The following is a 13,624-nucleotide window of genomic DNA, read 5'->3' on the forward strand; positions in this document are numbered from 1 at the left end:
ATATTAGTGCTATTTCTTAAATTTGTAAACTGTGTACTATATTGTCTTATTTAATTAGTTTAGTCTGTTACTGTTACTCTCTTGAAGCAACTGTAACCCACATAATTTCCTTAGGGATTATTAAAGTATTCTGATTTTCGTCTTTCATATTTATATTTTTAGTCTGAATCAAACCCCCCCCCCCCCCCATTTTTCTGCTTCTTATAATAATAATAATAATAATAATAATAATAATAATAATAATAATAATAATAATAATAATAATAATAATGATAAACTATTTCTCATTTCTATTATATTTTCTCATACTTGGACTCGGACTCCCAGAAGCCTTTGTAGTTCTTCTCTGTGTTTACTACCAGCTGACTTCCGGTGTATTCCCGTCCATTAGCCTCTGATACCCAGAGTCAACCATAACGCCATCCATCTACACTCGATCATTTCCCCATGGAAAACGTTTCCCGCTGACTGGTTGACTCAACTGAATGCAAAATTTCATCGTATTCATCAGATGCAGGTGAGGCCCACAGCACGGAAACCGTCCTTGGGCTGTTAGCCTGCAGGTAGCCATCGACAGGAAGATCGGGCTAACATAACAGCTAATGCTAACGTTAACAGCGGTAGCTTGTTTAGCTCGCAGGGCTTTGTTTATACACCTTATCTGGGTGAAACTCTGAGGTGATCGGTGTCTCCGGGCGAGACACACTCCCACCTAATGCACCGCTTCAGCTTCCAGTAAATTTATGAGCCGTGATGCCTGAATGGGATGTAGCCCCCTAGCGTAACGTAAGGCTAACTGTGGGATTAATCTTTAAAGCTCGTCCTAGTTTAACACGCCAAGACTACTAATTTGGGTTAGTTAAATCACGGTGTGGTAAAATACAAGTTGCTCGGTGCTGTTGCGGTCCAGGCAACTAATCGATCATGTGCAGTTTCGACCGATAGTGTTGTCATGTTAGTTGCAGCGTTAGCCTCCTTCGAGCTCGGTGGGTAACAGTTTGTGAGCGGTGCAATCTTATGGTGTCAGGTTTTTTTTTTTGTTTTGCTGTTTTTGTGGAAGTCAACCTGACAGTGTTGGTGTTTGTATCAGGGCTCTGGCCCCGTCTCCAGCTGCTGAAGCACACCGATCCTGTCCTCTCTGCTCCCCGTCCACGGCCTTCCTCCTCGCTGAGCCATGACCACTCAGAGGGATCTTGATATGGTGAGTGAGGCTCTGTCATAGAGCTGGGCGATATGAGATTTTTTCATATCACGATATGTTTTTTTCATTTCAGGCGATAACGATATCTATCACGATATAAGCCAAATAACTATATTTGTAAGATTTAAATGTGCCGTTGCTCACAAGTAAAATGTGAAATAATCAGCAGCTTGTTTTTATTTAAATATTTATTTCCCATAATAAGTTCAACAGGGTAGATGTACTTAAGGAACATGAGACTTTTTCAGATAAATAAAGGCAAATATTGCAAACTACACAAAAGGCAGCCGCTAAAGCGTTTAAGTTTCAAAACAGAACAAACAAAACAGACTAAATTGTCAATTCCACTTAGAAACAAAATATTAATTCTAAAAATAAATCTTAGTTTGTTTTACAGAAGAACAGACAAAACTGACTAACTTTTGTCAATATCAAATAAACTGAGAACTAAAAGGAAATTCTCAATCTCTCCTTGTTGTATAGCTGAGCTTTTCAAACAGTTTTAACAGTTACTTTAGTCTGACAAAAGCCGAATGACGAATTAGCGCTTCCAGTCAGAGACTGAGGCTACGTCCACACGTACACGGGTATTTTTGAAAACGGAGATTTTCCGTTTTCGTTTTAAAAAATAATCCCGTCCACACATAAAGGCAGAAATGAAGGAAAACGCTGCTATGAACATGCCAAAGCAGCAGGTGGCGCTAGATTCCTAACCGTGCAGAAATGTTGGCCAATCAGAAGTCTAGAAGCCTCGGTGGGAAAAAGTAAACAAAGCTGGGGCATAGAAGCAGAACCGAGTCGTATGTGTGGAGGGACAGTAACTGTGTGTATATATGTAAGCATTTAAACACTGCAGAGAGTACAATTAACAGAAACAGTATTGTAGAAATTCATTTCACCGAAACAATAACGTGGCGCACAGTGTGACGCATGCACCAGTTTATTGTATTTCCAGACTTGCTTTCGGCACAATTTACAGTGCACGCTACTCTGTTTTTTGTCAGACTTGAAATAGCCGAAATACCTTCACACTACGGAACTTCTATGGCTCTTCCGTTCGACAATCTCTCCGGCATTGGAACCATCATCTGTTTTCTCTTCGGTCACGCTCGGTTGATTTTTCTAGTCGGCACACTCATTTCCTCCATTACGCGCTGGCTCCATCCCAAACAAACCCACGTGCGGCTTGGCACTTGTGCTGTACGTAACAAGTCACGCGACGTGACGCTGCGGCTGTGATTGGTTCGGCTCTGCGCTACTTAATTTAGATTGGCTGACCTTTTTTTTTTTTTTTTTTTTTTTTTTTAAGAGGACGAGAGCGGCGAGGTCTATCGCGATAGCTTAATTTCTCTATCGAGTAAAAGTTATATCGCGATACATATCGTTATCGTTCTATCGCCCAGCTCTACTCTGTCACATTTCAAAACACACAACTGAGGCGATGCTCTCTGAGTACTCAAAACATCATTTAACATTAATACGTTTGATTATCTCTGTGACTGGTGTAGGTGTTTGTATGGGGGTGGGGGTTGTTTGTGGATTAGCCAACGTGCACAAACACTTAGCTGGATAGTGACTGCTGTTCCTGTGAACACCATCTGTCTAATCTGAGTTAAAACGTTGGCCTACTTTCCTTTCAAGGTTTAGATGCCAATTGATTGCACCCTCTTATTACATCCTGCCCCCATCTAATCCAACCCAACCACAGGAATGGATACAATAATACAAGTTTTTGTTGGCTTTGTTTACTTATTAGTACCATTATTACCAAGAAAAAGATGACAATTATTTGCATTTTGGGGTATTAAACTGCAGTTTGTCTGTAATTTTTATGTAATTAAAAGTTCTGCTGTAAATAAGAGCAGCGACAGTATCAGAAATTAGAAGAAATAAAAAGTCAAAAGAGGCGACATTTATCAGTCAGACAGGCTGATGTTTGTCTGTAGTTTTAGATCAGTTTGTTTTATTTATGACACAATAATTAAATAAATGTGCCCGGTTCAAATAGGATTAACAAAGAACAAAGAAGTAGCACCATGTCACCTAAGCTTTAGAAACAAAGGTAGCCACTTCTAAACCCAAAAGATATGAAACAGCTGTTTCTTTCTGTTATCAACTGCTCACCAAAACATAAAACATAGATATCTGGAGCTTGTCATATTAAGGGCAATGCTAAATGCTATTTCTCTTGAAATAAAATATTTTCATATGGGATTGCCAATTTTTTGTTTTTTAATTCAAATGTTATTACTGGCCCACATTTTTACAATTGCTGTCTCCATACTGAGTTCCTAGTATGAAAATGTACAGCATTGATCACACGTGTGTGCATATTTCAGGTTTTGGATTGTTGGTGAGGCAAAACATAACTTTTTAAGGACAATGATTCAACTTTTTGTGTTGTTCTATGTTATTTTAGTGTTATTTGTGTCATTTAATTTTATATATCTGAAGCGTACGCTTTATTGAATAAGAAGAGTGTTAAACTGCAGATATTAGAATAGGGGTGCCAGACATAAAGCCCTTAGGCCAGAACTGGCCCAGCAAAGACTCCAATCTGGCTCACTAGGCATCTTAAGAAAATGTGAAAGCATGGTTAGTTTTTGAATTTTTAACTCTATTTTCACAAGTTTTCAGCTTTTCCTATTGCTCCAGTTATACTACACCAAAGCACAAGGATATTCTAAAATTGTAATTACAGGACAATCCAGAACCTTTTCTGTTACTTGGTAGTACTTTTGCCCACTTCACATCAAAGTGGAATGTATGTTGCACATGATGTAAAATGAGTTTGACATCCCCGTATTAACGGAACCCATGTTTAGTTTTTAAAAAAGAATAAATGTTGTCAGATGTTTTATGTAGGACACCAACATGAGGTAAAACCCACAGGAGGCCAGAGTGGGATTTAATAGATCATCTCTCTTGGCAGCTATCCTGAAGCTCGTGGCTGACTATGTTTTTAGGAAACTTGACCAGCATGAAGAACAGATAAGCCTCTGCTATTACCTTTAACCCTTAAAAAGTAATCATAACGCCACTTGGAAGACTTCCTTTCGATTGGTGAACCTCAATGACTTTGTGATGCAGGATGTTGCCATGGCAGATTTGACTTTGTTTTTGTTTTGTTCAGGATGAGGGAAGGGGGACAAAGCTTGTTAATAATGACATGGGTATGCAATCCCACATTGAGGTTATTCAGTTCACAGGGGGATGGGTGAGCAGGGGACCACCGAGAGGAAAGGGGTGGGGGGGTGGGAGGGTGTATTTGTAAACAGATCAGAGAGTAGGGTTGTCCCTTCCTCACGTCACACCTCGTGATTAAGTCTCTTTGTTCTCTCCTCTGTGATTTGTGAACCAAAGAAAGTTCATGTTTCTTTTTTTAAGAAGGGCACACGTAGGGGGAACGTTCCCCCATCTGTCAGCTCTGAATCTAGAGTAGAGATGTCCCAGCAAAAAGATTTAGTATTGTTCTTTTTGTATGTTTTTGTGGAGTGATTGATCAGAGATGAGAGCTCAATGAGGTCCAGTGACAGAGGTCCAAAATGGGCTCAAGATAATTATTCAGTTAAGGGTGATGTTTTTAATCCTGACCACGAGCCTACCTTCATGTAGTCTAATGTTGGTGGAAAAATTTGACTAAAATATTCACTTTTTTTTTTTTATTCTTTTTTAAATTTAAAATAGTGTGTGAGGAGGGTGACACATGCAGCAGCAATGAAGCAGTCAGCAGAAATGAAGCATTATGGTGGAAAATGAAACTATATTTTATAAAAATGCCTTAAACAGCCTAACTGTGGGTACAGATACAATGAAATTTTTGTAGTTGTTAAACGGCTGTAAAGAATAGAATGAAATAGAATAGAATTGCCCTTTTATTGTCGTGAAACTGTGTTCTATTAAAATATAAGTAGTAGACAATTAAACCAGAGTTACTCCACTAGTCATAGTAATCATAGTTTTCTCTTGGTTAAAACGTTTTACACCTTTATCACCTGGGATGCCACACATGTTAAAGCACTTGCTGATCACAGTCTGCTTCATAGAAGCTCTACACTGTCTTGCTTTAATCTTCAACATTAGTTTTGCTTTACTATTTTCCATAAAAGTACACCCAACCATTTTCTACCACTTATCCCCGTCTAGGTCGTGATAGTTTGTTGATAGGAAAAGGTGCAGGATCTACATTCATGAGCGCAGCCTTGTGACGATTCTCAAGAAAATGCTGTTAACTGATTATTTATTACATTAAACAATTTCTTTCAATTGCAAAACCAATGAATAAATGACAAAGAGGTTTCTGTGCGTGAGGGTGCAGCTAGCCCCTGACTGCTGGGTGATTTATGACTTTAAAGCCAGCGAGTTTCAGCTTTTATGGAGGAGCAAGTACACTTGGTCAAAGTCCTGGTAATTTCTTTTTTTTAATTGCATATGCAGGGAAAAAAAACTTGAGGTAACTGTTAGTGAAAAAGATTTTATGACACTTTGTTATGACCTTCAGTTGTGACATATACTCTGTTACATTCATTTTCAAGCTTACTACTTATTTTCAGATACAGATTTTAAATCTAAATCAACCGATAATTTATGTGATACTCTTATATTTTAAGTTGGCGCCAATTAAAGTAATTAAATTAGCTTTTTTTTGGTGTCCTATTAATAGTCTGATCTTCTGGTTCCAGTGGGCATAAAATGTTGGACACTGCTTAAAGGCATGTTGCCCATGAAGTTTCCCCTTTTATTTGTTTTTTAACAGATATCTTTGTGTAGATGCCCAGAGGATTTTTTTTTTTAAAAAAGAAGAAGAAGGAAGCCCCTCTGTTAAGAGACCTTCCCACACACACTTGCACGAGTCCCCCTTGGGGCTACGCACTGGCCATGTAAATTTAATAACATGGCCCAGAGCTGTCTGGGACACCTGGGGTTATCGCATTAGGCCGACAGCCCGGAGAGGAGCAGCAGCACCCTGGAACTAAAGGCCCAGTGTTCTCCCCCCTCTGCCCCACCCTTATCTGGTGTTATCTCCAGCAACAGAGGCTCACTTCACCGTAAGCCCTCGATGAATGAAGTCGCCCAGTCAGAGGGTGAAGATCTGGTGTGGCTAAATCTAATTAGACTGGAATGTCCGTCTGTTCGCACCCTTCAGAAGGTCACCTCATGTCTGAGGAGGTTAGAGGAAGTGAAGGGATTTCGCCACGACTAATTGAGAAGAATTTTAATGGAAGTGTGGCTGGCATGACATTTCTATGGACCCATATTTGAATGCTTTTGTTTGTCGCTTTAGGTACACCTCCGCCTTATCCTGGTCAGTGGCAAAACACAGGACTTCACCTTCTCCCCAAATGACTCGGCCACGGACATCGCCAAGCACGTATTTGACAACTGGCCTGCAGGTACGTTTTAAAGGGTTCAGTCTCCTGTTCTTCACTTTTAATATATTTCACACTTTGAACCTCAAAGTCAGACTGATTCAATCTCATACAGTTTGCCAGTTTCTGCAAATATTTAACAGATGTGGAATCAAAACCTGATATAATCTCTGTTTAAAAATATGCAAGTATTCACACTCGCTGATTTAAACAAACTGACAAGCTTTCGAAGTCCAAAGCAGACAGGTGAGTTTGTAACAGTGTGAGGTGGGCAGTAAACTCTGCTTTTACTGCCTCATCCAGGGGGACAGATTTGCTGTGCACAACCATGTGAGTGTCAAAAAATGGCAAGCATGCTGCTGGGCTTGCTCATCATGTGACACGCAGCCTTTGGACTTAGAAACTGCAGACTCTTCAAATGAAAACTCCTCGGCTGAAGCCTCTCGAGACTTCATGAATTCATTCATGAATGAAAGCAGCGCTGAACTGCCAGAAACTGCAGTTTCAACTCAAGAGCCACTTGAGTCAATCCCCATAGACTCCCATGTTTACAGCCTGGTAAGACAGCGATATTGACCTCAGTGGAGAGTTTAGCTCTTCATAATAATTCTGAGAGTTATTGTGGATACTGGAGTTGGGGACAAGGCTGCAGTACAAGTGGTCAGGACAGGCAGCCATGCTGAAAGTCATCCGGACCTGCCCAAGGAGATTATTGCGAGGTTTTTGAACTTTTTTTATCACCCTAATTTTTGGATCACACCTCGTGTTATGGTGTTGGATGGGGGAATTAACATTGGAGCCAGGGCAATAAACTAGCCAGGCCAGTACATTAGCTAGTATTAGCTCATTGATGTACTGGGTACCAGTGTGCATGCCAGCTGATTAAAATACAAGAAACTGCCAGTTTGAGTTCATTTGGAAACAGAATCCAGAACTTATTTAAAGGTTTAAATTGTAAACTGTGGGCTTTGCATATATCACAGTCTTCAGAAATATGCTCAGCAATCTGTATCTTGGCTCTTGTGTTTAGTGTTTCTAGGACAATAAAATACTGCTGGCTGCATCAGTTGGGAAAGTGATACATCTCTTCTTTCCCTCCTTGGCAGGGTGGGAGGAAGAGCAGGTGAGCAGTCCCAGTATACTCCGCCTCATTTTCCAGGGACGCTTCCTTCATGGCAACGTCACCCTGGGAGGTAAGACCATCGCTGGCCAGAGAAAGCATCAGAGAGAAACAGAATGGCATCTTTATGCTTTTATCTTACTGTAAACGCTGTTGTTAAATTACTAATGCCAAAAACGGCATGCGGGCATATCTAGCAGCAGTACACAAAGCTCTTAGTCTAACGATTTACAGTCATGAACTTCTGCCAGTGTCCTCAGATTCCCAGGCAGCATCCTTCCTCCTTTGCTGCTGTTTGGATTATTTCACTGAACCCAAAACATGAACTGAAGCAGACAGTATTTCCTGATTGAGAACCAGTCTCAGTGCTTCTGATCTCTCACACTGGCTGGACATTTCCCTTTAATCAGAGCGATGTGACGCAAGGATGTGTGTCTCTCTGTTTCGTGTAGAAATAAATGGGAAGTGAAATCGAAAACAGCCTTTATCTTCTGAGACTCATCTGAGAATTATCTGCTGGTATGAGTTTTTATTCATGCAGTATGCAGCGGTAGCAGTAGGTACCATTTAGATTTTATGAACAAATTATACTTTATTAATACCAGAATTTGTAAACTTGTTACATTAGCTAAAAGACTGAACACAACCTGTGATAGCTCAATAAAAAAAACAAAAAAACAAACAAACAACCCAGAGTGAAATGGCTCAACAAGAAATCATATAAAATAAATGCAGGTATTGTGGTATGAGGCAGTGAAGATTTCCTGTGTCTGTCCTTGTGAAATGCATCTTAAAGTGCTTCGCTGCCTTCCAGTAAGTGATGCAGAGGATGGTCCATGATGGTTAACAGTTCTTTAACCTCCTCTCCAGCACAGCCTCAGTCATTTGGATGCTGGGTTTGCAGGCTTGCTCCAGTGGAGCGAGTGATGCCAATACTGAAACTGCTTATCAACAATAATGGGGTAATATGACCTGATTTGTTTTATGCATGTCCGAAAACGCCATACCGGAAACGTGAGCTTTGTCCACACATACGAAATGGGCTTCTTCCTGTTCCTTTCACAATAAAGGTCCTTGACATAGTCACTGCTTGGCTGTTGTACATATAATGGCTTAAAAAGCACAACAGATTATGGGATTAGTCAAGATTTTTCTTTCTTTCATTTCAGTACTTATGGGTTTTTTGTTTTTGTTTGTGTTTTTAAATAAACCTTTTTTTTTCTTCTTGTTTTAAGAATGTCTAATATAAGACAATGAAAATCGCCATGTCAGAAACTCTTTTTAAGAAGCCAGTCTATGAAGCTGTTTTTGAGATCCATGAAGAAAATGTTGGTTTAGTTGTATAAAGTAATTATATTGCATTAAGCGTGGCTTTAATTCAAGCTTTACTTTATAAATTTATACTTTAGAAAACACACAAAGTTCAATGTGCAATAGAAGAAATCGAGTCGGTCAGATAAAAGAAGATCTCTCTGTAAAAAGATACAAAAATATAAAGCTTACATTTTTATATAACGGCAATATTCATAATATTCAGATGTCCGGTAACATCTGTATATTGTGTCGCTGCCTTCAACAGCCCATCAACTTCTTTCTTCTTGTGATTTGTTGTGGAGTCTTCTGATGGTGGCTGCAGTTCCTCTTTCTGCGTTTCTGTTCAGAAATTTTAATCAAACAGTACCAGGAAATCTGCCTTTTACTCTGTAACCGTGACAGGAAGTGCACGTATTTTTGCTCACGTGTAGAACAAATTGTTTGCCAGTATGAATCATGGTAGTGATCATGTACCTCTGACCGCAGATTGCCTACATTTAAAAGGCTATCCGCTGAAGAAGGTGTGGCTGCTGATTGTCTTAGCACTCATTAGGAACATTTAAAGAAGTCCTGAGTTTATAAGTCAGATTAAACCTTCTAGAATGTGACCTTGGTTTGAGATTGAGAATCCCATCAGCATTGTACATGGGAAGCTGCACTGAAGAAGCTTAAGCTACTTAATTCTGAAGTATGTGGTGTTCTCCACCTCTACCTGAGGCCTGTCACCCTCATCACTCTTGTGGAGACTTAGAAACACATTTGGGCTTGGCTTTAAAAGCAGAGTTTGATTTTTTTATTTATTTATTTTTTTTTTTAAAGGGTTGTCTTTCTCTTCCAGTTGGAAAATTAGTGTAGATACAACCTAGTGCATCAACAGTTGATGGAGGTTGCTTGGTGTTGCTAGGTGAAATCTGTTGCAAAGAGAGTACTGCACCATGGTTGCCTGTCGTTTGTATGGAAGACACCAGCTGACTGCAAACACTCGCCAGCTGCACTCTGAGTGGTATTTAAACTGTAAATGTTTGAAGGAAAGTGCTCTTAGTCTCCAGCTTTTGTTGAACTTTTCCATCTGAGTAATCTTTGTCTCTGGTTTGCATCGCATTTTTTAAACCGTTTTACTAGTGGTCAAATAGTTTGCAAATGTTTGCAGACAAATCAGTGTCTTCCATGCAACCTGTTGGCAACCTTTGATCTCATCTCCTGTGTGACTGAGGAGCTTTAAACTCTGTATATCACAGTGCACTGCGATTCGTCACTAGTGTCACATCTGGTGCTCATCACTGTTCTGCAATCAAAAAAAATGGCTGGTTTTACACGTTTTCTTGTTCTCAGGTCTCTTGTAAAAGATTTTAATCTCAGTGAGGTGAGACTGTCTGATTAAATATGTATAACAGAGGAAACGGAGGAGGTTTCTGGTGCAGCTTCACTGACTTCTAAATTGCAGAGAGTCTGAAGAAGTGAAAGCGACAGCAGCACTTTTAGTATATAGAACAGTTTTTTTATGTGACCATCTCATTTCAGCTTCAAACCTGATGCCAGGTAGACTTATTAATATGTGTAAGGAAAGTTTTTACAATTAAAGATATTCTAGTGGCACATGTAAATATTCATGATCCAGCTTGGTTAAATGAAGGTTACGATGTTGAAAATAAAGTGATTCCTAGGTGAGACAAATATAGATACTGACAAGGTCATAATTCATAGCATTCGTATGCAGCTGTTGTTGCTGCCACCATTTAATTAGATGGGAAAGTACAAGGATGAATCCTAACGTGTTTTATGTGTTTTCAGCTCTAAAGCTGCCGCCGGGCCGAACAACTGTCATGCACTTGGTTGCCAGGGAGACTCTTCCAGAGCCCAACTCTCATGGTGAGGAACTTTCATCTGCTCCTTGTCTTAGTTTTTTCTCGAGGTGCCAAACTATTAAAAAAAATTGTTAAACTGTCACTGGCTCTAATATACCATCATGCATAAACCATCATGCTTCTTCAGTACTTTGATGTAAAAGTTCTCAGCTGTATGTTGGATGTAATCCATCCCGTCACTACCAGCAGCCAAACTCATGACAGGCGTGTGGATGCCAGCGTGTAAAGAAAGAAGATGAGTGCTGCTAAAAAGACTAACTTTAGCCACACTCGGCTAGCTGAGGCTAACACACGGTTTTCCTTAGCAACAGGTGGTTGCCAGTAACTCGTCTGTACACCTGCATGACTGGGAGTTCAGCAATCATTTTCCTAACAATTGCACTCAACCAACAGCAACCGGATGGAGAATACTCATTTTTCCCTCAAAACCTGTGGTTATCAGATGGTTGCTGACCAGTCTCTAGGCCTGTGTGACTCTAATTCACTTGATGCTACATTGTCACTGTGATTATAGCTACGGACATTTTTTACACTGTGCACAGTGCAGTGGCCCACACATTTCAGCAGCTTTTTGTATGTTTTGATTGTTGAAGAATGCGTAAACAGTTTTGAGAAGCTTTTAATAATGATCAGGTGACCCCCACATGAACAAACTCTTTGCAGCTGTCGGGAGGAAGAACCCCCTTCTAACAGGAAACAGATCCCAGTGAGGTCTGTCTCATGTCAGCTGGATGTTTTTGTGGGTTTTTTTGTCTCACCTCATCTCTCTGCTCTCTTGTCTTTGTAGGTCAAAGGAACAGAGAAAAAACAACAGAGAGCAACTGCTGCCTCCTCTTGTAAAGCTACAGAAACAGCCCCTTCCCTTCCTTTAATTACGCACACACACATCCACACACATGCACACACATACACACACATATATATATATATATAAAACACACACATTCAAACAAGCATACACTCCCTCTCCGCTCTTTCCTGCCTGTCGTCCCGTCAGCTGTGGATCTGGAATAAAATGCAGGAAGTCCGTTTGGGGTCCCCCTCCCCCCTCTTTTTCTTTCTCTCTCTCTCTCTCTCTCTCTCTCTCTCTCTCTCTCTCTCTCTCTCTCTCTCACACACTTTGGTTGAACTGTCCAATCTGAGGCTTTTTTTGTGCCAATAATGTTCACTTTTCTGCCCCCAAACTTCTACTGTTGTTACTACTTTTTCTTTGAACATCATGACATTGAACAACATCGCAGATCCCTTCACTGCTGGAGACATTTTTGAAGAGCTGTCATGTAGTGAAAAAACAAAACAAAGCAAACAACAACCCAGGAACTCGCCTCTCTTCATGGACACAGAAGTGCTACAAAGGATGTGTGGGCTTTAACCCTTCCATACTAGTCACTTGGATGTTTTCCCCAGGTCTTACTGAATGGTGTTAACCCTCTCGTTGCACTTAACCAGTTTAATTCTAAAGTGTTTGCTGTGTTTCATCTCCTCCTCCTTTGTGGCTTTTTGTTTTTGGTCAGATGAACAGACCTTAACTCCTCCCGAACCCAGGTGGTAGAAAACGTGCCATCCTCTTCACAGACTGTTTCTGCCTCTCAGTAACTGACGGTCAGTAGGCCGTCACCTGCGTCCGTTCATGGACCAATCGAGGAAGTACTTTTATCTGGAAGAGTAAAAACACCTGAGGGTCCGCGGGAAACGGGAACAGACTCCCCGGCGAGGCTTGAATAAATGCGGACAGAGGATTTCAGCGGATCATGTGCGCGCCATCAGATGTCGTGTTCGTTCCTCTGGTGGAGACTTTAATGACTAGGCTGTCGATGCTCCCTGGTGATGGGAGCCGGCACGGCGGGCCAGTTAAACGCAGACAGAAGATGCGAGCGGGTATCGGTTCCTCCTCTACAGGACACTGAAAACGAGGCTGAGTTTCTCTCGTTGGATGACTAGAGAGAGAGAAAAAAAGGAAAGTTTTGGAAGTGTTTCGCCTCCTTTTTTCATTTGGATGCTGTCGTTTCTTCTCGTTTGCCTTTTATTGTGGAATTCAGTAATATCATTAATATTGAAATTTAAATATATCAATTTTTATCTTGTGTATATGTATTTGTTGAATTTTTGTGCGGGTGAGTTTGTGTGCGAGTGTGTCTGAGGGTGTGTGAATGCGTGGCATAATGTGGACTAATTTGGGGGGTGGGGGGGCAAGTGGTCTTTAAAAAAAGAAGAAGGTGGTGCACTGGGCGTGTTGATGGGCTGTGGTTTCTTCAGAAACAGTCGGAAACCTTTTGATTCCTTCCATCGAGTGTCTTTTGGTTTGTGTTTTTGTCAATCAATGTCACTGCTATGAAGATTAGCTCAGTATGAATAAATGTAAAAACTAAAATGCAATGTGGTCTACATCAAAGCTTGTATTATAAATTAATAAATCTTTACATAAGGCAACTTCTTCTGCATATTTGACTGTTTACTTTCTTTTGAGTAGCTTTGCATGACTAATGTTACTAAAGGCCCTTATTGATCTTATACCGCACCTTGATGGTTCAGCTCATGCTCTGAAACATTTCAACTGCTGCTCCTTTAAGACCGTATTGTTGTGATTGGCTGTCCTCCACATACAGAAGGTTTACAGCAGGTGGGAGGGGCTAGTGTCCTGCAAGCGAAAATAAGGTGTGTTTTAAGGGCTTTGTGCTTTTTTTTTTTTTTAATGTACACATTTCCCATAAAACAAGCCTATAAAGAAAAACTCCACATAATCTGTGTATGCAGC

The 13,624-nt window shown here is 40.5% G+C and overlaps 1 protein-coding gene across 1 annotated transcript; it reads left to right on the forward strand.

Annotated features, from left to right (window-relative positions):
• The first annotated feature begins 344 nt into the window (after positions 1–344).
• Positions 345–12,165, forward strand: ubl3b (ubiquitin-like 3b). Its single transcript, XM_085431916.1, has 6 exons — positions 345–517; positions 1,091–1,201; positions 6,486–6,594; positions 7,677–7,763; positions 10,796–10,873; positions 11,657–12,165. The coding sequence occupies exons 2-6, from the start codon at positions 1,175–1,177 to the stop codon at positions 11,707–11,709; spliced, it is 354 nt and encodes a 117-aa protein (XP_085288042.1). The 5' UTR covers positions 345–517; positions 1,091–1,174; the 3' UTR covers positions 11,710–12,165.
• The last annotated feature ends 1,459 nt before the right edge of the window (positions 12,166–13,624 follow it).

The sequence above is a fragment of the Copadichromis virginalis genome, linkage group LG2, assembly GCF_057382275.1.
Source record: "Copadichromis virginalis isolate Kocher_CV1m ecotype Utaka linkage group LG2, C_Virginalis_male_GT1.1, whole genome shotgun sequence".
Classification (NCBI taxonomy): domain Eukaryota; kingdom Metazoa; phylum Chordata; class Actinopteri; order Cichliformes; family Cichlidae; genus Copadichromis; species Copadichromis virginalis.